General features: G+C 39.0%; 1 protein-coding gene across 2 annotated transcripts in view; it reads right to left on the bottom strand.

Moving 5' to 3' along the window:
* Positions 1-21,960, bottom strand: part of LOC133638760 (gelsolin-like) — a 47,816-nt gene extending 25,856 nt beyond the window's left edge. Inside the window, exons 1-2 of one of the 2 annotated variants that reach the window (XM_062031688.1) lie at positions 21,628-21,960; positions 1,758-1,958 (exon numbers count right to left, since the gene is read on the bottom strand). In XM_062031688.1, coding sequence (XP_061887672.1) covers positions 1,758-1,950 — 193 coding nt within the window. In that variant the 5' untranslated portion in view covers positions 1,951-1,958; positions 21,628-21,960. The remainder of the gene's footprint in view (positions 1-1,757; positions 1,959-21,627) is intronic. The other variant, XM_062031689.1, reaches the window with a different exon arrangement.
* Between the last annotated feature and the right edge of the window lie 3,669 nt (positions 21,961-25,629).

Here is a 25,629-nt window from a genome sequence, read left to right as displayed (position 1 = left end):
ATAATTTGGCGCGCTCTACCTTCCACAAGTTTCATCCGATTCAAACCGTTCCAACTTCAGACTGTTCGGCCTATTCGGGAATCTCGGGCTTTCCCTTGACAAATTCCCCAAGTTCCCAGATTTCCCAGAATTCCAGGTTTTCCGTGACATTCTTCCCATTTAAAATGAATTGGCCATTTTTCAAACTGCCACCATTTCCACATTTTTTCACCGATTCAAACCATTCTACCTTCAACTTATTCCCCTCATCCTGGACATTCAAACTATAATTTTTTTTAAGTTAAAAATAATCCCAGGAATTCCCAGACTTACCGTTTTTGCAAACCCTTTTTTCACCCTTTTTTCCTTCCACTTTTTTCAACCCACTTCAACCGTTCTACTGTCAAAACATTCCTCCTAATTAGGACAAAAAACAAAGTTGTTTTTTGAACTGGAAAAATTCCTGGTTTTCCCGGAATTCCGTAATACCATTTCTCAATTAAAAAATGTTTCTATATGGATGGATTTCAACATTTCTCGACCGACTTGAAAGATTCCAACACCAACCATTTCAACTCATTCAGAACATTCAAATTGTCTTGCATTTTCCCAAAAAAATCCCTCTTTTCCCGACATTCCCATGAAATTCCCATTGAAAAGAATGGGACATTTTTCAAAGTTCCACAACTCCCACATTTTTTATCTGTTTCAAACTGTTCCAACTTCAAAATATTCAGCCTGTTCAGGAATTGTGTCCTCCCTTTCAACAATTGTAAAAAAAAATAATACCGGATTTCCTAGAATTCCCAGTTTTAGGGACATTTTCCCCCATTCAAAATGAATTATCCATTATTCACACTTCCACCATCCCCACATTTTTCAACCTATTCAAACCATTCCAACATCAACACATTCAACTCATCCTGGACATTCAAACTAACACTTTCCCAAGTTCCAAACCAAATTCCGGTTTTCCTGGAAATTCAAATGCTTCAACATTAAAATTATTCTTACATTCATACTACATTCTGTCAGCATTTCAGTTATACTTCAGCATTGGAGCTTTCACGTGCAATTCCTTCAGGAATTGCCTCATCTAGTTATTGTCATGATCCATGGCCCGCATCACGTTTTTGTTATATTCTGTTAGTTTTGGACTCCCTTAGTTCCTGTTTTTGTGCACTCTTGTTTGTTTTTAGTTACCATGGGTGCTTATTGTTTCCACCTGTCTCTGATTGGTGCTCGGGACGCTCACCTGTTTTCCGAGCACTAATCAGAGGGACTATTTAAGCCTGCCTTTGCCGGTCAGTCGGCCTGGCTTCATTTTTTGCTTCATGCAGCAAGTTACGTGAGTATTCCTTGTCTTTTGCCTATGCTAAGTGGTAGCCTTAGCTTCGAGTGCGATCAGCACTTTGTTCCGTCAGCTTGTTTTCTGTTTTGGCACTCGTTCGAGTTTTTGAGAATAAATCATGTTCCTACCGGCACGTCCTGTACGTAGTGGTCCGTTTGCATCCCGGGGGAACGAACCTTGTAGCAAGCTGCGACCCCCATCCCCCCCACCCCACCCCCCCCCCACCCCCCCCCCCCCACCCCCCCGCGCACAAGACAGTTATTGTATTATAATTATCAACAATTAATATAAATCATATTTGGCAGCCTATACAAAAACACTTGCTTTGCTATCGAGCTGCTTTTCCGCTTAAACAGACCAAATGTTCTTGTGCATGTCTGTTAATTCTGCATGAGGAACGCATGGTATGAGTTCCTTATGTACTCACCCAACCAAAAATGGAGGTCGTACTGCAAGTTTCCTGAGCGTTGTTTGATGGTGTTGAGGATGATGTAAGCATCTCCAGTGTAAAACCCTCCACACAGGTTCTCAGGAACGGGCACCAGGTTAAAGTTCTCCACCCTCCACACCTGGAGGCCGGCCTTCTTTCCAGCCCGCTCAAACTCAGGGTGCTGCGCCATGTTTTAACCTGGAAGATCACACAACTTTTTAGACCGTGAGGCTTATCTGCTCCCCCGCAGACCTTTAGTGCACAAAATCGGTGCACAAACAACGCAGAGATAACAGTAGACACTCCATCTTTCTCCTTTTTTATGAGCTGCTTGCTCATGGCCGGCCACTCCCCTTAATGTTTGACCTGTTGCCAATGGATACATACTATAGTTAGATATTAGTGCACAGTATATAGTGAGTCACACGTGCCCTGCGCTTGGGTTGTTTCCTGCTGTGGTAGGAAGTTCTGGAAATGATGACTCAGAAAACCTTTACTCACTGCAGTATATGCACTGCAAAAAGTTAGTGTTCAAAAACAAGAAAAAAACTAAACAAAATGAGAGGTATTTTACTTGAAATAAGCAAAATTATCTGCCAATAGAACAAGAAAATTTGGCTTGTCAAGACTTTCCAAAACAAGTAAACGTAGCTAACTTTAATGAACCCAAAAATACCTTAATCTAAAGGCTTAGTGGCCACCTTTTAGCTCTTATTTCCAAAATTGTGTACACTACTGAATTGGGGTCTTATGGCCACTTATGTGGACACTTATACTGCCATCTGGTGGTGTCAGAAGAGTATAACATACAATGGAATTTGGAAAAAAATGTGTAAAAATAAGATTTAGCATGTCACTAAACAGGAAGTACACGTTTGTTACTTATGGACTAAGTACATCATATCAAAAGATGATTCTTAGTTTTTATTCTAATTAGGGTCCAATAAGCCCAAATAGCAAAGAGAAATTAAAAAAGCATGTAAACAAACAGCGTGGGCCTTAAGAGGTTAAAATAAGTATATTCTCACTAATAACAAGTGCACTTTTCTTGGTAGAAAAAAAAGAGACCTTTTTGCTCAATATGTTGAAAAATATTCTTAAATTAAGTAAATGCTAGTGCCATTATCTTGACATAATGATATGCACTCGGCATCATGATTTTATTTTTCATGCTTGAAGTAAGAAATTATTACTTTAAAAAAGTAGTTTTATGCTTGTGAGTATTGATGACACAGCTTTGCAACAGTTGATATTCTAGTTTCAAGCATGTTTTACTCAATATAGGTCATCAAATCTCAGCAACAAGCTGTAATATCTTACTGACATCATTTAGGACAGTGGTCCCCAACCACCGGGCCGCGGCCCGGTACGGGTCCGCGGACCGATTGGTACCGGGCCGCACAAGAAATTAAAAAAAAAAAAAAAACTTTTTTTTTTTTTTTTTTTTTTAATGAAATCAACATAAAAGACACAATATATACATTATATATCAATATAGATCAATACAGTCTGCAGGGATACAGTCCGTAAGCACACATGATTGTATTTATTTATGTTTAAAAAAAAATAAAAAACTTTTTTTTTTTTTTTTTTTTAAATACACCCCCCCGTCCGTGGGACAAATTTTCAAGCGTTGACCGGTCCGCAGCTACAAAAAGGTTGGGGACCACTGATTTAGGACCAAAACCCTTAAAACAAGTAAAACACTCTAACATAAAATCTGCTCAGTGAGAAGAATTATCTTATCAGACAGAAAATAAGCAAATATCACCCTTATTTGAGATATTTCATCTTACTTAGATTTCTGTTTTTGCAGTGTATGTTCTAAAAGTGCACCAAATTTATTCTGTAGTGAACTTTCAGCACTCGCATGATTTGTTTTGGCTTAGTTTATTATGGTGGAGTCAGACTAGGCTATTCTTGTGCTAGACTTGGCACTGAGCATTTCTTTTCTTGACCCATCACTTCTACATTATCCATTTGGTGTCCAATAGCACATTATTTTGCATAGTCATGGCCTTTGCTTCCATATTCTCCCTCTGTTTCTATCCCGCAAGAGCTTCGAACTGCAGGTTATCCCTTCCAGCTCCATTCCTGATCTTGCGACGGCTTTCCCAGTATCCGCCAGAAGCGTTTGCTTTGGCCTTCGTCAGACCATACAACAGTGCAGTCATCACCCACACCTTGAACCGTCTCAGTTCAAACTCCAGATGTTCCTGAGCCTGATAAAAGTCGCTCTTGCTTTGGCTAGCCTGTTGTTTATCACCGCCGTACCACCTCCTTCAGTCAACACCGAGGCTCATAGACCCTCAAATTGTGCTCCGTTTGGCACTAATTTACCTTCTTTAAACAAGTCTCCTATTAACGGAGAACATTGGAGAACTCTGATCGCTAAGTTTTGGGGCAGTGCCTGGGAATGTAAACCGTGTATGTACTACCACACATACTATACATCATAAATAACGTTCCTAAAATCCCCAAGACATTTAATAAGTCCAATGAAACCTCGATTTACGAACTTGTGTGGTTCTTAAACAGGGTTCTTGATTTAAAAAAAAGTCAGTACATTGAAGCAAATTTCTCCATAAAAAAACATTAGTGAAGTGAATTATATTTATATAGCGCTTTTCTCTAGTGACTCAAAGTGCTTTACATTGTGAAACCCAATATCTAAGTTACATTATAACGAGTGTGGGTGACACTGGGAGCAGGTGGGTAAAGTGTCTTGCCCAAGGACACAACGGCAGTGACTAGGTTGTCAGAAGCGGGGATCGAACCTGGAACCCTCAAGTTGCTGGCACGGCCATTCTACCAACCGAGCTATACCGCCCCATTAATTGATAATGAGTTGCAGCTTTGACAAAAGTCCAGTAAAAGTTTGTACTCTTTAAGTGCTATACAGTACTGTATATCAAACAAACATACCAAAGGGTGATGGATCAACTTTCTATTTTATAACGAAGCCAAAATAACAAAAAGATTAACTGTCCTCATTCGCGTCCGCCCTGCCGACACGCACACACACACTGTCACTAGCCCTGTGGTGCATTTACTGTTTGAAATCCTTAACTTTAAAAGCCAGATCGCTACAATAATTAAGAACTGTGTGAAGGGGGAGAAGGTAGTGTCAACAACGCCGTGGATACTTTCTGAATGTTTCAAACCACACATTGCTTGTCCATCGCTTTCTTCGGACTCATATTGAGCTAGCAAAACACGAGAACCGTTTTGTAAAAAGACTATAAAACACTTAAAAAGCACATAAAGTAGCAAAATAGCTAACGACAGCACCGGTCTGCTGACTGAATGAGTACCGGATATTGATGGATGTGCTGCCGGGCACAAAATGGCTACACTGCGAGAGACACAAAGGGTGGATGAACCGTTTGTACACCGAGACAAGGTGTACAAAAGCTTTTTTTTTTGGCCTGTGGTCTGAAAATTACACGTTTGTACAGTAAGGGTTAATAAATGGAGGTTCCATTGTACATGATTGTAGCATCAAACACTCTCAAGTAAGGACAGAAATGAGAATTCCAGCCCCCTTTTTTGGGGCCACTACAGCTTCCATTCGTCTGGGAAGACTTTCTTCAATATAATGGTTTTGTCTGTGGAAATATTTTGTACCCATTCATCTACAAAGCCACTTGTAAGGGTAAAGGCTACTGATGTTGGACCTAAGCAAGAGTGTTCTAGTGTTCAGTCTCTCTTCTAGTCCAAAGGAATTTGATTGAAATGATGCCAACGCGAGCATTGTTTCAATCCTGCCAGAGCCTGGAACAGACAAAGGCTTTTCTTTGAAGCAACACGATAAATTCTGTTCTTGTGGATAAACCTAAAATGTATTAATTATTTCAAAGGTGTCTCAAATACTTTTGCCGACTTTTGTTGGTGGTAGATCTTGCCTTGGTTCACGGCCTACACCATGGATTCTGGGCTTAAAAAAGGTTTTAGACTATCAAAAGTAGGCTTTTTTTTTTGGCCTGTGGTCCGAAAATTACACGTTTGTACAGTAAGGGTTAATAAATGGAGGTTCCACTGTACATGATTGTAGCATCAAACACTCTCAAGTAAGGACAGAAATGAGAATTCCAGCCCCCTTTTTTGGGGCCACAACAGCTTCCATTCGTCTGGGAAGACTTTCTTCAATATAATGGTTTTGTCTGTGGAAATATTTTGTACCCATTCATCTACAAAGCCACTTGTAAGGGTAAAGGCTACTGATGTTGGACCTAAGCAAGAGTGTTGTAGTGTTCAGTCTCTCTTCTAGTCCAAAGGAATTTGATTGAAATGATGCCAACGCGAGCATTGTTTCAATCCTGGAACAGACAAAGGCTTTTCTTTGAAGCAACACGATGAATTCTGTTCTTGTGGATAAACCTAAAATGTGTTAATTATGTCAAAGGTGTCTCAAATACTTTTGGTAGATATTGCCTTGGTTCACGGCCGACACCATGGATTCTGGGCTTAAAAAAGGTTTTAGACTATCAAAAGTAGGCATTTTTTGTCCTTTTTATGGGTGCGTCCATTATTCCCGTTTCACATTTTGCGTCTTGGAACATAACCCCCACGAATAGTGAGGGTGTACTATCGTAACCACGCTCAAATGGATCACACACGTCCACACCCACTCCTATCTTACCTTGTTGGTAATATTTAGCCACATGGCGCCAGTCGCCTTAAGGGTTTCAAGTAGGTGGCCTCTCAGTGGCATGTGATGTTCAAAATTCAACAAATGGGACTGGAGCTGTGTTTAATGATGGCTATGAGCGCCCGACGACAGACTGTGTGACAGTAAATGATAGAGGCGCAAGACGGGATGTGTGAGCTTCATGCTTAAAAAACACAATTATGTCTCAGCTCCTGCTAAGGTTTTAGAAGGCAAAATGTATACTAAATCTAAGCTAGAAAAGTAGATCTATTTCCACAAATACTCTTCCAACAGAGCAAGACCATTTGTTGTGCTTATCTGAAGTATTGTCAGATTTTAGCAGTGGTGTGCCATCAGGGCCAGCAAGGCCTTCTCTGCTAGCCTAACATAACCAGAAGTCGTGATCATAATTAAAGGTAAAAGGAATTTTTTTATTTACTTTCCCTAAGTATCTAAAAGTATTCATATTCTCTTCATGTCATATTATGCTCTTTCCAGTGCTGTTGTTTTTAGGTTAAAGTTTGTATCCAATCAGAATTCAGCTAGCTTATGTTGCCATGCTGTACCAAATCTGCCCGGGACCTTCAGAATCAACAATGTCTGTGCACTGTAAGTGAACGGACGCATACAGTTGATAGATAATTGCCATAGCCAATCAGATCAGGAGTTGTTGTCAGTAAGGCCTTCTAGCTGGCCTCACCTTGAACGTGACATTTACGCGTCCTATGATTGGATACTCACCGGGAGCAGAGCCACACCCAAGACCGTTAGCGGATGAATTTGAGAACACATACAGTTGATAGACAGTTGCGATAGCCAATCAGATCACAAGTTGTTGACAGTAGCCTGATGTTAACGAGACTGTGATTCATACTTGCCAACCTTGAGACCTCCAATATCGGTAGGTGGGTGGTGGGCTTGGTCGGGGGTGTTTGGGGGCGGGGGGCGTGGTTTGGGGCGTGGTTATTTACAGCTAGAATTCACCAACTCGAGTATTTCATATATATTTCATATATATATATATATACAGTGGGGCAAAAAAGTATTTAGTCAGCCACCCATTGATTGTCAATGGGTGGCTGACTAAATACTTTTTTGCCCCACTGTATATATATATATATATATATATATATATATATATATATATATATATATATATATATATATATATATATATATATATATATATATATATATATATATATATATATATATATATATATATATATATATATATATATATATATATGTATGAAATACTTGACTTTCAGTGAATTCTAGCTATATATATATTTTTTTTAATTTATTTTATTTACATAGAAAAAAACCCAAAAAAACTTGAATTTCAGTGTTCCAGTGGCTATCAATTAGATGGCAGTATTGTCCTGTTTAACTTCTCCGTTCATGATGAGTATATCATTTCGGCCGCCATGTCTGTAATTTCCTCGTTCTTCTGCTTCGTCTCCTTGTTGTGTGCGCAGTTGTGCACTCTACAAAAGCCCTAGATGTTATGACGTCTTTGGGCAGGCAAGCTGTTTATTTTGTGGGAAAGCGGACGTGAGAACAGGCTGTCCCCACTCAGTCTCAGGTCCGCATTGAGCTGGAGGGGGCGTGGCCTCCAGCTCCGGCTGAATACCGGGAGTTTGTCGGGAGAAAATCTCTGCCGGGAGGTTGTCGGGAGAGGCGCTGAATATCGGGATTCTCCCGCTAAAAACGGGAGGGTTGGCAAGTATGCTGTGATTGGATACTCACTTAATCACAAGTTGCAAAAACAGGAAGTGGCACCCGAGCCATAGAAAGCCACAGAAAACTCACCGGTGCAATAACCAGGAAGATAAAGTGTTTGTGGTACACTTAGTAATCCGCTGTGGACAGACGAAGCCAAGCAATGCAGCTTTAGCGAGCGGTGGTGCGCGCACCCGCGAAGGAAAATAAATTTTTGGCAGGCAATCACATTTTGGCACAACACCGGCGGTGAAACTTTCACACGAATCAAGCGACTACGAGCAATACCACTGGCTTTAGTTTTAGTTTTTAGACCAAAATGTGTCCATTCTCCCTTTTCTGTCTCCACACGTCTGCTTGTAAGTACTCCGTGATTGTGCGCTGCCGAACATGCTCCTCTCCTCGTAAAACCAGCGATGTCAAGACGTGACGATGACGCGCCGTCATGCCCGTTAAAAATAAATTAAAAAATTGGGAACCGGTTCTTTTCAAACAGAGTATAGTACCATTTTTTATTCATTAGTACCGCGATACTATACTAGTACTGGTATATCGTACAACCATACTATGTACTATTGGCTCTGATTTAAAACCTTTGGTTTTTGTTACAAATACTGTAAGTCCTTTTGTGTCCAGGACGTATTTCCTGAGTTTGTAAACAGTAACAAAGTTTTGATGATTAAAAAAACATAGATCTAACCACCAACTATGTCCTGATAGAATAGAATAGAATAGAATAGAATAGAATAGAATAGAATAGAAAGTACTTTATTGATCCCTGGGGGTAGTTCAGCACCACAGTTCGCTCACAATAGACAATAAACATGTGAATAATATAAATGCAGTCTATCATACAGCATTATTCACATGTGAATAATATAAATACAGTCTATTATACAGCATTATTCACATGTGAATAACATCAATACAGTCTATTATACAGCATTATTCACATGTGAATATCATAAATACAGTCTATTATACAGTCTATATATAAATACATTAAACATTTACAGTACATGTACAGTCAAAAGGAACATATGCATTATACAGTCTGATGGCTGTCAGTATGAAGGACTATTATGATAATATACTATACTATATAACAATACCAAGTATGAACTATACTTGGTATTGTTATTGTCGGTATTTGTATCGATCTGCCCACTTTTCTTTTCATTCAATAGCTGTAGCTTTGCGGTTAGCATACCCTCCTATGGTGTGCATTGTGACATGTTTACCCATTCCTCGTACCCAAGTAATAATGACATACTTTATTTGCCGCCACGAAGGTGACCATTGCTGACTTACAAGTGGCTTTGCTTTGTGGAAGGACTCAGAGACATTAGCCGTGAGCGAGAATGCGACTACAGCTAGAAGGTGTCATCTACATGCATTATCATGGTATAACGATAGTATTAAAAGCTCTATTGTCGCCCAACTCTATACCATATATCGTCTATATCGCACAAATGTACTTTAAATAAACAAACACAACTTCAGCTATTTAATCTCACATCTCCACTTTTTGTAGCACGTAAAATTCTCCAAAAAGTCAAATGTTTTGAGATAAACAGGAAAGGCTATTTCCTTCATGGCTTGAGCTCCACCCCTCCAGAACTTCTCCCAAAAAAAAAAAAACAGGCCTTCAAACATGGTCATTGGCAACGTTTGAGTTAGAAAAGTCACATTTTGCTTGTTGAGTGGCATAAGATCCAAATGATGTCAATATTTTTGTACCTCTGCAAAAGCAATTATTGCGTACTTTATAAGATTACATCATTATAAATAATAAAGTGGCCACAACTTGACTCTCGCACCGGGACAGTAAACACCTTGGAGCGTAAACAAGTTCTCTGAATTGAAGCAGTGTTGGCATATTAGATTTGTCAAGCGCTCCTACCCGAGTTCAGCAACTTCGCTTAACTCATTTATTTAGCCAATTACGTCCTTAAAAGACCTCACTCAGTGCTCTTTAATTATTTTTGAGAAATTAACGTTTTGTACTTTTCATTAAATGAGGGTTGTCTAGTCCAAAACAGGCATGCATGCTGCACTGAGTGCATGAGTCACCATTCAATCGGAGCAAGAATCTGCCGTTCTCCCAGATAGCCGTCGGACCACAAGCATGGCAGGCATGTACTGGACTGCTTACTCTAGAGGCGCCCGGGACTAAATAATGTCGGGTTCCTTTTTCCACCGTCCCCGCTCTCCCCTTACGTAACACAGTCTGCACTAATGGAATGTAGAAACATGGAGAAGAACAAGTCGTTCCTCACATTGATGACTGGAAGTTTATACTTAATTTGCAGTCGTCGTACGGGATGCTGTTAACAACAACTTGGTCAGTCCCTCCAGGATTTTAAGAGATTTTTGGTGTTTGTTTTGTTAAAGTTAAAGTACCAATGATTGTCACACACACACTAGGTGTGGCAAAATTATTCTCTGCATTTGACCCATCACCCTTGATCACCCCCTGGGAGGTGAGGGGAGTAGTGGGCAGCAGCGCTGGCCGCGCCCGGGAATCATTTTTGGTGATTTAACCCCCAATTCTAACCCCTGATGCTGAGTGCCAAGCAGGGAGGTAACGGGTCCAATTTTTACAGTCTTTGGTATGACTCGGCCGGGGTTCGAACTCACAACCTACCGATCTCAGGGCGGACACTCTAACCACAAGGCCACTGAGTAGAGTGACGTGTTTTGACGCTTATTTTTTCCAGTAACATTGAATCAGCGCGTTATTCTATGGATTTCTTACCTCCACAAGGAGGTTATGTACCGTATTTTCCAGACTATAAGGTGCATTTTCTCAAAACTCGACAGTGCGCCTTATAACCCGGTGCGCCTAATGTATGGAATAATTCTGGTTGTGCTTACTGACCTCAAAGCTATTTTTTTTTGGTACATGGTGAAGTGATAAGTGTGACCAGTAGATGGCAGTCACACATAAGAGATACATGTAAACTGCAATATGACTCAAGTAAACAACACCAAAATTGCATATGTTCCATTACATACGGTTCTCAAAAATCTATCAAAATGTTTCAGTACGACTTTAGTAAGCTATGAATCTGCATTGCTACTGTGCTTCAACATACGAGAATTATTATAGTGTGTGTATAAGGTAGGACATATATATATATATATATATATATATATATATATATATATATATATATATATATATATATGTCTTAATTAGATTATACAAAAAATAGTGCTCGATACCGTGGTAGAGCGTAATATGTATGTGTGGGAAAAAATCACAAGACTATTTCATCTCTACAGGCCTGTTTCATGAGGGGCTTTCCTCAATCCTCAGGAGAAAAAATCTCCTGAGGGTTGAGGGAAAACCCCTGTGGATAAGTGATAATGCTTACTATAGGTTGACCATGCAGTATTGAGAATCTCTGCATGCCACACCCTTTAAACTGCTGCTCCTTGAACTCATGAGGAACAACACTAAAACTGCCACCGTCAAAGGGTAAGCCGACAACACCTAAATGTTCCAAACAAAGTGGCCATAAATCAACAACTTCTGCTGCACTGGCTTTGCATCCACTCACTAACTAACCGGCACAACCAACAATCAGATAACCGCTTGCGTGCTAAGATCAAAGCGGAAGAAGAGCACCCTTGTTCAAGTGGCGTGGGAAGAATGGGCAGGGAAGTCCACGTTAATATAAAACCTTGAGGATGACGTCAGGCACAGAAAGCCAAAATGAAAACAGCAGAACAATAGAAAAAGCTACAGTAGATACATGTATGTATGGAAATATAGTTCTGTGTGAAAAGGCTCCATTTTTACATGTACAAGGTGGTAATAAATGTGACATAGTATGTATTAGGGTTGTCCCGACCGGTATCAAAATGTATTTCGATACTTTTCAATACTTTTCTAAATAAAGGGGACCACAAAAAATGGCATTATTGGCTTTATTTTAACAAAAAATCTTAGGGTACATTAAACATATGTTTTTTATTGCAATTTAGTCCTTAAATAAAATAATGAACATACTAGACAACTTATCTTTTATTAGTAATTAAACAAACAAAGGCTCCTAATTAGTCTGCTGATGTATGCAGTAACATATTGTGTCATTTATACACCTATTAATTTGTCAACATTATTAAGGACAAGTGGAAGAAAATTAATTATTAATCTACTTGTTCATTTACTGTTAATATCTGATTACTTTCTCTTTCAACATGTTCTATCTACACTTCTGTTAAAATGTAATAATCACTTATTATTCTTTGTTTGATACTTTACATTAGTTTTGGTTGATACCACAAATTTGGGCAAATCTAATACCAAGTACCGTATTTTTCGGAGTATAAGTCGCACCGGCCGAAAATGCATAATAAAGAAGGAAAAAACATATATAAGTCGCACTGGAGTATAAGCCGCATTTTTGGGGGAAATGTATTTGATAAAAGCCAACACCAAGAATAGACATTTGAAAGGCAATTTAAAATAAATAAAGAATAGTGAACAACAGGCTGGATAAGTGTACGTTATATGAGGCATAAATAACCAACTGAGAAGGTGCCTGGTATGTTAACGTAACATATTATGGTAAGAGTCATTCAAATAACTATAACATATAGAACATGCTATACGTTTACCAAACAATCTGTCACTCCTAATCGCTAAATCCCATGAAATCTTATACGTCTAGTCTCTTACATGAATGAGCTAAATAATAATATTTGATATTTTACGGTAATGTGTTAATAATTTCACATATAAGTCGCTCCTGAGTATAAGTCGCACCCCCGGCCAAACTATGAAAAAAACTGCAACTTATAGTCCGAAAAATACGGTAGTTACAGGATCATACATTGGTCAAAATTTAAGTCCTCATGTGTCCTGGGACGTATTTCCTGAGTTTATAAACATAATATACATTTTTAAAAAACGAAAGAAGATGTTGTGATGCCAAAAAATATAAATGCAATCATAGTAGTATCGACCAGATACGCTCCTGTACTTGGTATGATTACAGTGGATATCAGGTGTAGATCCACCCATGGCGTTTGTTTACATTGTGACGCCGGTGAGCTATTGTATCCTCCTACGGTGTGTAGTGAAGCATGTTTAGCTATTCCTCGTCCTGCAGTGATAATGATACTTGTAAGAAACGTACTTTATTCGTCGCCATGGAGACGAGGATTAGTGATTTAGAAGTAGCTAAAACACTGCAGACTGCGGATGGACGTGGGCCGCTAGTGTTATAACTTCACCTTTATCTTTAGTTTTTTAAGCCAAAATGCGTCCGTTCTCCCTTTTCTCTCTACACACTGTGTCTGCTTGTAAGTACTCCGTGTGTGTGCGCTGCCGAACATGCTCCTCTGCTCGTAAAACCAGCAATGTCACGACGTGACGACGACGCGCCGTCATGCCTGTTAAAAATAAAGGGGTTGGGGTACCGGTACTTTTTACAGGTGGTATAGTACCGAATATGATTAATTTGTATCGCGGTACTATACTAAGTTAAAGTTAAAGTACCAATGACACTAGTACAATTCACATTGCTTCTGTTAAATCTATGTTTCATGCGCTTCTAACTAAATGATACATACAAAAAAAGTTTCATGTATCTTTTGTGCAGCTTTGGGGTTTTGGGGGATACTTTAGACAAACGACTAACTAACGACTCCTTTGACTGCAATCATCGTCCCTGGCGGAGGTGCCACGGCTGAGCACCAAAGCTGTTTTCATGCCAGCGTCAGGCACACTTCTACTTTGTGAATCAGAATAAAAAAAACCGCCAGGGGAACTTTGAAGGAATCAAAGATGTTTTGAAAATGTGTCCCAAACTTGCACAAAAGCGCAAGATAACAAAATACGAGTTGAAAATGTAATATACAAAATGGATTAGTTCTTTACGCAGCAATGTTTTGCCCCCATTACCTCTCTGTTTGGTTCTAAACTCAATATTCTGATCCCCTCCCCCATCCCGAGCTCACCGTGGCCCCTCCTTTCCGACCACCCCTGCTGCAGGCCTCAGAACTGCTGCAGCACAAACAGTGGCCTTCATATGACATAAAGCAGCGTGGGCATTGAAAAACCTTGTGATACATCAGCTGCTGTGCCGTGAAAAACACATCATCTGTGAAATAAACTCATGGGGTTGTTGCTGAAGCTTGCATTAGGTTTTTTTTTTTTTTACTAAAACCAAGACAGACGGATGACTCATGCTCTCCATCCCACACGGCCTCTTTCCAAAACATCTGACCAATGGACCTTATTTTGTGCACAATATTGTTAACCGTTCTCCGCCCTTTCCCAAATTTTCAGTCTAAAACCGAATATTTTGATTCGGGGACTACATTGAGAGAAAAAAAAAAGTGTCTGGGGGGGGCCAATGTGTATGTGTGTATAAATGATATATACACATTTAGCTGTAAAACCTCCTGTACAGTATGTGTGTTTGGGTCCCTCTTTTTTCCAGGAACACTAATATCAAAAGTCACAAGGTCCGATAGAATTCTAAAAAAGTTATGACAGACCACCTCAAAAAACTGGAATGGAATTTTACGTTTTTTTACTGAATGGGACACCCAAAATGTACATTAAAATAAAGAAAGTGGGATTTACAATATTAACTATGACAGGGTTTCCCACACATTCATTTATTTGTGGCGGCCCGCCACGAAAGAATTACGTCCGCCACAAATAAAATTAAAAAATGTAAAAAAAAAAAAAAATAAATTAAAAAAAAATTATTTTTTTTGTTGTCCTCTCCAGCTTTTCAGGCAAATCATATAGTTGATGTAGATGCCCATATCAGTGTAGGATACTTCTCTTGTTGCCTTATTTATTTGTATTTGACTTTATTAAATGTATTTACATTAGAAACACAGCATGTGTATATAACAAAGGGTGCAAAGTCTGCAGGCAGTAGGAAACACATGGTTAAGTGTAGGGAGTAAAACTGATGGCAGTCTAAAGTTCAAGATTTTTGGAGCTCTTTGTTCAGTGGATCAGATGTTTGATGAAGCTCTGTGTCTATCTACCACCACTACTGTTTTCTGTTTATTTGTTACTGACTGTGGCAGGACACCTCTGCCTCTGTTTCACTTTATGTTGCTGGTAAATAATATGGTTGTAGTAGTAGGCTAAAGTTACATTATTTAGTATGCACTAATTAAAGGGGCAGAGCTTTGAGACATTTTAGCTTTTATATTTTATAAGATATATTTTTTGTAAGAACCACAATTAATAAATATATTTCAGTGAATAACTTATTGTTCAAATCTGTATATAAATATGTAGATAAAGTGTTGTAATTATATTGTAAAATGGATGGATGGATGGACGTTTAAAACAAAACTGTTATTATTAATTAGTAAGTATAAATTTTTTTAGCCTTTTTATAGAACATCAAATCATTGTAGTAAATTATGCAAATTACTTGATGATGTCATGGTTACCACGCCCATAGCCACGCCCCCACCACCACAGGTATCTTGGCAGTTTATGGGAAACACTGTATGAACAATAAAACACTGAATATTAACAACATATGAACATGTTTTACTTCCCAGACCAGCTCCTCCATAGTTGTGTATCTTTTACAATCAAGCAAAACACAACAAAAAGGAAACAAACAGCAAAATATGAATGCAAACGGTAATAAACACCTACAATATGATATATTATCACTTTTATTTGTACAAATTTGCTTCCGCATCTGTTCCTGACACATGCGTTTGGGGCTGGCTGCTCTGAAAACAAACCCCGCCCACTCTGCTTTGTTCCTGGTCTGAGCTGCTGTGACGTAGATTACCGTAATAACTACTATAACACCCAAAAGCGCAGATTTTAACCACTGAAATACTTTCTATAGTTCAAGACTTACGGTCATTTAAAAACAGCACTGCACATCATGATGATACAGTTTTGATGTTAAAGTAGAGCTGGGCGATATATGGAATATACTCGATATATCGCGGGATTTGTCTCTGTGCGATATAGAAAATGACTATATTGTGATATTCGAGTATACGGTACGTTCTCACGCAGTCTACATGCGTTTCTCACTTTCTTGTCTCTCCTTCTCACAGAGACGTAAAACAAGCGCACCTTCTTACATACGTCACATACTGTCGCGCGCGCAACGTCATACGCCCTCGCGGAGCAGAGAGGTAGCGGAATGGGTAACGTTAACTGTGATGCTAGCGGAGTGGTGCGAGTGGTAATACGAGAGAGAGAAGGTGCGAATCTGGTAACAAATGAAGGAAGAATTAATTCCCAAGAAAAACAGCAGGGGGTCCATCGTCTGGCGGTGGTTTGGCTGCAAGCGGGAAGATGTTGAACAGACAACCGTAATATGTCAAGTGTGGGGCAAAAGTGTTGCTACAAAAAGTAGCAGCACTGCTAATTTGTAGCATCATTTGAAAAGTCACCTGCTAGAGAATGAAGAGTGCTTGAAACTCTGCATGTCGACATCTCCGTTCGGTGCCACACCCACAAAATGCCGAAGCAACCATTTCCACATCAACACCGTATGAAAAAAATAGTCAACAACAGAAGGAGATAACGTCCGCAGGAACCTACCACATAGTGAAGGACATACACTATTTGATTTCCTATTATGCAGCTCATTTTTATTTGACACTTATTGAAATATCTTGTGACATCATGCACAAAAGTGCACTTTATTTGTTTTAAACTATTGTAGTGGCGTTCTGTACAAAAAGTGCACTTTAATTTAGTGTTGTTTTGATATGTCATCTTAGTGACATCATGCACTAATACCGTATTTCCTTGAATTGGCGCAGGGAATATAGTATTCGCACGTCTAGAATTACTGCCGGGTCAAACTCGTTTCTCAAAATAATTAACGCATGCTTGGCCTTATCGCCGGTTCATTATTAACGCCGGATCAAATTCGTTTCGCAAAATATTAATTTTATTATCGCATGTCTATAATTTTCGCCGGGTCAAACTCGTTTCGCTAAATATTTAGCATATGGCTAGAATTTCCGCCGGGTCAAATTCGTTACGTCACGAGTGACGATTTACCTGTCCTCATTTTCAAAATGGAGGAAGCTGATTTCAGTAGTTTGCAATCGCACAAAGGAAAAAAGATAAAGAGTTATTCACTAGGATTTAAGGTCCAAGCTATTGACAGTAAGCAGCTATGTTTTATTAATATACCGTAGCTGCGTGTGTCAAATACGGTATGAATCATTAAATGACTCCCGCCTCCTGGTGGTAGAGGGCGCTAGTGATCCTTCTTGCGACTTCCGGTACTGCAGAAGAAGTGACAACACGCAGCAACAGATCGTCTTTTTTTTCCTCTCGCCTGAACTTTTAACATGGAGGATTACATACCGGTATCTAAAATAAAACAGTTTTCTAAACTGGACTTTCAATCGAAGCAGGAGGTAATAATTAAAGGAATATCTCCATCGAGACAGAGAGACTTTTAAAACTGAAGAAAGAAAATAAGGAAGACTTCTATAAACAAGTTATCGATGCTTTTGGTCAGAAGGAGCTGCAAATGGACTCCATTTATAAGTACAGGTAAGACCATAATAACGTTTTTTTTAATTAAATGTGCTTTTCATGATGGTATGCTTACATCACACTCAAAGCGCACGCCTATATTTACCGCATTCCTTTTGGTAAACGCCGGAGTGAGAAGAGGTTTTAAAATAATTAGCGCATGCACAGCCATCCCGCAGGCTTCCGGTAAACGCCGCAGTGACAGGAGGTTTTAAATTAATTAGCGCACCTGCGGCTATTCAAGGAAATACGGTAGCTTGTTTTAAAATGTCTCTGACAATCTTGCACTTTCTGTTTTGGAAATGACATGAATGTTTGTGCCACTGCTTAATAACTGTTTAATAAATACACTTTTGCTAAATTGACTTAGTTGTGACTTCCCTCTCTGCATGAAAGTTTAAAAGTAGCATATATTAATGCAGTATGAAGAAGAATGTTTTAATGTAGACACATAGAATCATCATACTGCTGTGATTATATGCATCAAGTGTTCATTCAAGGCTAGGGCAAAATATCAAGATATATATGGTGTATCGTGACATGGACTAAAAATATCAAGATATTAAAAAAAGGCCATATCGCCCAGCCCTACTCCAGGATACCAAAACATTTTGGACAATTCCACGGGATGGCACTTCAAGTTTATATGTGAGTAAAGGCAGGTGGCCAAATACTTTTGGCAATTTTGTGTACTTTGTGCCAAAACTTCCACTTTTCTTCAGACAACTTATTAAGAATCCTGTGGAAATCCCAACTAAGATTGCTCACCAAATAAAAACTATATTGCTTCTTTTGGTCTCCTCTTTGGAGCGTACACAAACATCCAAATCCCCGTCTACCACGCGGTTGTCGAAGGCCTCTCGGGGTGGATTATCACGGATGAGATAGAGGATTTGGATGTGGATGGCAACAGTGTGTCTTTATCTCCTCCTCACACAAACAATCATGGCTGCTGATACCTACTCACTCAGGATGTGGACACTAACTTCCTCTGTCTCCCTCATTATTTGCTTAGACGTTTCTGTGGCAACAGCAGAAACTGTGAATGTCATCCATGTCTGATGATGTCATTGTTCAGTGTTGGCGTTGACGCACTTTTTGTGTCTTTTTACTCATTGACACTGGATGCAGATTTTTTTTTTAATTTTTACCTACTTTGTAGGTCAACAAACGGGACAAATATGTGCCTTTTGAAGTGTTGATGTACGAGGAGTGTTCAAAAGGAGTCTCTTGGAGAAGTGGCTGACAAGTTAGCAGGTGTCGCTCGCATCGCTGACATCATCGCCGTCATTGTTTACTGAAGCGGAGATGCTGACTGTGCGTGATGATAAACGCGCACGCGTCGCCAGGCTCTACTTTTTATCGATAGACTTATCAGATTAAATTTTCTATTATCTATAGCAAGGGTGTCAAAAGTGTGGCCCGGAGGCCATTTGCGGCCCGCAGCTAATGTTTTAAAGGCCCACGGCACATTCTAAAAATACTATTAAAATACACAAAATCATAACAAAGGTGGAATAAAAAAGCTTACAGGTGAAATGTAATTTAGAAAAAGTTGCGATGTTGACTAATAAAACAAAGCTGTTTTTTTTTCTTAAAAACTGTCATTGCTTAAAACATAATATTGAATCAAAATCAATGTTTTTTATGAATTATTAACCTATCCAAGGCTCCGATTACTTCACATCAAATATTCCACTTTGAAAAATATTTTTTTGTGGAAGATTTTGTATAAAAAACAACTGTGGGGGAGGCGTGGCCGGGAGACCAACAGCGAGGCGGGGCACGCCGGGGCCGACTACGAGATGGTGGTGAGGAGGCGTGGCCGGCGGGCCAGCGGCGAGGCGGGGTGCGCCGGGGCGGCGTTATAATAAACGTCAGGTGCGTGGATCGCCCGGCTGGGCACAATTGTGTAATCCCCTCCCAGTATGTAAAAGGGCGGCGGCCGAGAACGACGAGGCAGAAGGAGTTGGAGAGACGCGAGCACTGCATGAAGAGCGGAAGCGACCAAGAGCGAGTCGAAGACGAGGGCGGCTGAAAAGCAACCGGAGGAGCGAGCGGTTGGAGGAAAGAGGAGCTGAAAAGCGACCCGACCTGCACGGAATGTTTATTGAAAAATAAACAAGGTGATAAAACTGCCGCAGTCATGTCCCTCTTTGGTGGTCCATGGAACCCCGGACAGTGAGAGAAAAAAAAACTTAGAATTGACGGACAGGCGGTATAGCTCGGTTGGTAGAGTGGTCGTGCCAGCAACTTGAGGGTTGCAGGTTTGATTCCCGCTTCCGCCATCCTAGTCACTGCCGTTGCGTCCTTGGGCAAGACACTTTACCCACCTGCTCCCAGTGCCACCCACACTGGTTTAAATGTAATTTAGATATTGGGTTTCACTATGTAAAAGCGCTTTGAGTCAATAGACCAGGGGTCACCATCCTTTTTGAAACCAAGAGCTACTTCTTGGGTACTGATTAATGCGAAGGGCTACCAGTTTGATACACACTTAAATAAATTGCCAGAAATAGCCAATTTGCTCAATTTACCTTTAACTCTATGTTATTAATAATTAATGATATTTATCTTTGCGGAAACACTGATCATCTTAATGATTTCTCACAATAAATATATATAGAAACAGATAAATATCAATATGCAACACTTTATTTTTATATTTTCTCTAAATGCACATTTTTTAAATTGAACATTTTCAAATGATCACTTCTAAGACAGTCCTGTGAAATCACAATATCCCATTTTAAATACCTAGCCACTAACATTTTTTAACAAATCATGAATTACTTTGCACCATGTTTGTACAAATAATAACTCATGTAAAATACAAAAGTCAACTCTCAAATTTTTAAATTAATCATGTCACACTTTGAACTGGACACCAAATCTGCTATCTGTTTCTTTGTCAGTTAGTGAAGACCAAGTCTTTAAAATATTTTCTTGGATTTTCAAATTCTATTTGAGTTTTGTCTCTCTTAGAATTAAAAAAATGTCGAGCAAAGCGAGACCAGCTTGCTAGTAAATAAATACAATTTAAAAAATAGAGGCAGCTCACTGGTAAGTGCTGCTATTTGAGCTATTTTTAGAACAGGCCAGCGGGCTACTCATCTGGTCCTTACGGGCTACCTGGTGCCCGCGGGCACCGCGTTGGTGACCCCTGCAATAGAGAAAAGCGCTATATAAATATAATTCACTTCACATCTGAAGTTGATGTAGACTCTAGAGATTCAAGCCTTAAATAAATAATGTATGTATGTCCTGGCACACCATTATCATCATTTCATGACCGAAGCAAAATAACTTTTGACACTTTTATACTGAAATATATACACCTACAACTTATTAAATACAAATATAGAAAAAACTACCGGCAGCGTTAAAGTTTAGCTCCATGAAGGAAAGAAGAAAGTGAATGAATGTTTATAACTGAATCAATTACATAGGCATACAATTGTGTTTTCTTTTGTATTATTTAAATTAAAAACCCAACAACATTATGATTTGTGCAATTTCAGAATGTGCTAGTTCTATTTTTAAATAAAGAAAACAATCTGAAGTTGTCTTTATTCTTAAGTTATCGTGCCGTGATTTCACCAGTCCAGCCCACTTGGGAGTAGATTTTTCTCTATGTGGCCCCCGCCCCGATCTAAAATGTGTTTTGTAAACCCCTGGCTTAGACGTTTCCGTGGCAACAATTAAGATGTCTCATCCTGAGAATGTCATCCATGTCTGATGAGGTCATTGTTCTTTAATTTGCCACACAGCATTGCCATCCTGCATGCAGTTTATGTCCTTATATGGCAACAGCGGTCTGCAGTATGTAATTGCTAGTACTAGTTAATAAAGCAGGACTAAACAGGCCACCGTACAGAGCTAAATCCCCGGCGTGATTAAACGTTATATGCCATTAATAAAACAACAATATGGTCCACACATTGGAGTGATTGAGTAAAAATTGGGCGTACCTGACAGAGCCCGGAGGTTGTAATGTGAAACAAAGGGAGTCGTGGGAGAGCCGCGGTGAAAGCTTCAGGCTGCTGCGGGGGAAGGGAGGCGTCGAGTCGGCGTGGCAGCTGAGCGCAGAGCGGCCGTTTTAAAGCCGCTTGTCCCGGGACACTCCCCGCTATGACACGCCCTCTGCCCGGCCAGCACGGAGGTCATGTACCTCAGACGGATATCGTCCTCTTTTTCAAACATGAGAGTCATAAACTCACCTTTTTTGGTATATTATTAACCCAAACATACCTAAAGGTTGTGTTAAACTTATTTAATCTTTTTTCTTTTTTTTCCTTCTACTTCCGGTATCCAATACAGTGTTCCGGTTGCACTTTTTCGCCACCCGCTGGTTGGGGTGTGAAATTACAACAGGGTAAACGTTGTTTCTCATGAACAATTTTGTGTAGACATTTGTCTTTATATCCATCCATCCATTTTCTACCTCTTGTCCTATGTAAAAAATAAAAAATAAAAAAAGTCTCTAAATTTAAAGACAACTCACACATGCCACTATGTTCATATGTATTTAGGTTTGAGTGACACTTTTAAATTGAATTGTATGAAAAATGTGTGTTGACAACCTCCCTTGATAGTATTTCACGATGATGATAATGTATAACTTTGAGTAAGCTGATGTTTTTGTTTATTGTTAGAATAATTGTTTCTAAATTATCACAAAAGCTTTGAGTTCCTGGCAGGGAGACGGGAGCTGTCTTACCAGGTGGAAGGCTCGTAAAACTCCACTGTGACTTCAAAGCGGAGAGATGGCAGGATCTGCCCAATTTCCAGACGAACTCTTTTTGAACTATTTCATGGAATTATTTTGGAACTATTTTACGACCTCTTCTTTTGAACTGTTCGGAAACCAAAGGCAACGCTGTTTACGACCCACTTCCCTCTGGAAGCAGCTGTGGTCAGGTGGGGGTGGGGGAGAAAGTAAAATAAAGAAGGAGGAGTGCAATCTTTTGGCAGAGCGTGGGTGACACTGTAAGAGGTTACAGGTCGACACATTTTCTCCTCAATATTGAGTCCAATTTGAATTCTGCCTCTGTTTGATTCTTTGCCTCTTGTCTTGTATAGATGTCATCAGTGTTTGAACCTGACATTTATTTTTGTTGTATGTCATGAAATAGAAATACAGTGCATTCTCAAAGTATCCACAGGGCTTCACTTTTTCCACATTGTGTTATGTTACAGCCTTATTCCAAAATGGAATAATTGAATTACAATTGTATTTAGTTTTTGTGCTCAAAATCCTACAGACAATGCCCCATGACGATGTGAAACGTTTTTTTTGTTGTTGTTTTAAATGCAAATTTATTTAAAAAAATAAAAAAATAAATAAATTCACATGTGCATAAGTAATTAAAGCATTTGCTCAATACTTAGTTGATGCACTTTAGGCAGCAATTACAGCGTCAAGTCTTTTTTAATACGATGCCACACCTATCTTTGGGCAATTTCGTCCATTCCTCTTTGCAGCACCTCTCCAGATCCATCAGGTTTTCATTCAGTATGTCTCTGTGCATGGCTGCGTTCATATTTCCCTCCATCCTGAATAGTCTCCCTGCTGAAAAGCATCCCCACAGCATGATGCTGCCACCACAATGCTTCACCGTAGGCACGGTATTGACCTGATGATAAAGTGGTGCCTGGTTTCTTCCAAACATGGACGCCAAAGAGGTCCAGAGAGTTTTTGTTTCTCGTAGTCTGAGAGTCTTTCAGGTGGATTTTGGCAAACTACATCCTTTCCGCACGCACTGTACGGCCTCGATAGTCTGTTAAGTTAAATAAATGTTGTATTTGTATTCAAATAATGGGCAGCTACTGTACGAGTTTATACTTCTTTCTGCTCATTTTCATGCATGGTGTATTTTAATGTTGTAACAAGTATGTAATACTGAGTGAGTGAAATAAAAATGTAATTTTGAAGAGTTCTGTTATTCTTTGTCAAATATGTTCCTCAGACACCAAATGACATGATGATGGCTTATTAAAAATGAAAGGAGGCCGGGAGAAATGTTGATGTTTATTATAAAATCACCCATCAAAATGTAACGCTCTTATTTATTTCAGACATCATACATCACTTGTTTACATTTTATCTATTCATTATATGCAAAAGGGAGAAGAAAGAAGCAAAGTATATACTTAATTCTTACTACTTTTTAATTTAAATTTTACTAAATGATCGTGTACTTTTTTCCTTCTATCTTTCATAACTAGAATAAAACCCAGCACAAAAATGTTAGGCAGAAAACCCATTTTTTTGTGAACAGATGCGATAAAACAACCCTTTTTTAACCGTATGTATCACATTTTATTACAACTATTAACATATACAAAATAGGTACAGTCGTGGTCAAAAGTTTGCATACACTTGTAAAGAATGTAATGTCATGGCTGTCTTGACTTTCCAATCATTTCTACAACTCTTATTTTTTTTGTGATAGAGTGATTGGAGCACATACTTTTTGGTCACAAAAAACATTCATGAAGTTTGGTTCTTTTATGAATTTATTATGGGTCTACTGAAAATGTGAGCAAATCTGCTGGGTCAAAAGTATACATACAGCAATGTTAATATTTGCTTACATGTCCCTTGGCAAATTTCACTGCAATAAGGCGCTTTTGGTAGCCATCCACAAGCTTCTGCTTTTTATTAAAAACTTATACAATCAAACTCTGGTAATATTAAAGAGCAACATGGGGCCGTGCATTTATCAATATATTTTTTTACATTTTAGTTTGAAAAAATCTACTAATAAAATGCATTAAAAAATTGTGTATAAATAGTATTCACTCTGGGGCCAAACATAACTGCGATGTGGCCCCCAGTGAAAACGACTTTGCTCTAACCAGTTCAAGTCAATTTAGTTTTATTAGCAACTTACACAATCAAACTCTGGTAATATCAGAGAGCAACATGGGGCCATGCATTTATCAATATTTTTTTTTACATTTTAGGTTGTTTTTTATTTAAATCTACTAATAAAATGCATAAAAAATGTGTGTAATAATAGTATTCACTGTTAGAAGCGGCCCTCTGGGGCCAAACATGACTGCGGTGTGGCCCTCAGTGAAAACGACTTTGCTCTAACCAGTTCAAGTCAATTTAGTTTTATTAGAAACTTATACAATCAAACTCTGGTAATATCAGAGACCAACATGGGGCAACATGGGGCCATGCATTTATCAATTTTTAAAAAAAAACATTTTAGTTGTAAAAAAATCTACTAATAAAATGCATTAAAAAATTGTGTAATTATAGTATTTACTTTGGCGCCAAACATAACTGCGATGTGGCCCTCAGTGAAAACGACTTTCAATCAATCAATGTTTACTTATATAGCCCTAAATCACGAGTGTCTCAAAGGGCTGCACAAGCCACAACGACATCCTCGGCTCAGATCCCGCATCAGGGCAAGGAAAAACTCAACCCAATGGGACGATGAGAAACCTTGGAGGGGACCGCAGATGTGGGGACCGCCCCACATCTGACTTTGACACCTCTGCTCGAACCAGTTCAAGTCAATTTAGTTTTATTAGCAACTTACACAATCAAACTCTGGTAATATTAGAGACCAACATGGGGCCATGCATTTATCAAAACATTTTTTTTACTTTTTAGTTTTTTTAAAATCTACTAATAAAATGCATAAAAAAATTGTGTAATAATAGTATTCACTGTTAGAATCGTAGAAACATAACTGCCACCTCTGTTTAAACCAGTTCAAGTCAATTTAGTTTTATTAGCAACTTGTACAATCAAACTCTGGTAATATCAGAGAGCAACATGGGGCCATGCATTTATCAATATTTTTTTTGACATTTTAGGTTGTTGTTTTTTTAAATCTACTAATAAAATGCATAAAAAAATGTGTGTAATAATAGTATTCACTGTTAAAATCGGCCCTCTGGGGCCAAACATGACTGCGGTGTGGCCCTCAGTGAAAACGACTTTGCTCTAA

The sequence above is a fragment of the Entelurus aequoreus genome, linkage group LG21 (genome assembly GCF_033978785.1).
Source record: "Entelurus aequoreus isolate RoL-2023_Sb linkage group LG21, RoL_Eaeq_v1.1, whole genome shotgun sequence".
NCBI lineage: Eukaryota > Metazoa > Chordata > Actinopteri > Syngnathiformes > Syngnathidae > Entelurus > Entelurus aequoreus.
The sequence above is the reverse complement of the archived record's forward strand: the minus strand, read 5'-3'. Positions and strand labels throughout refer to the sequence as shown.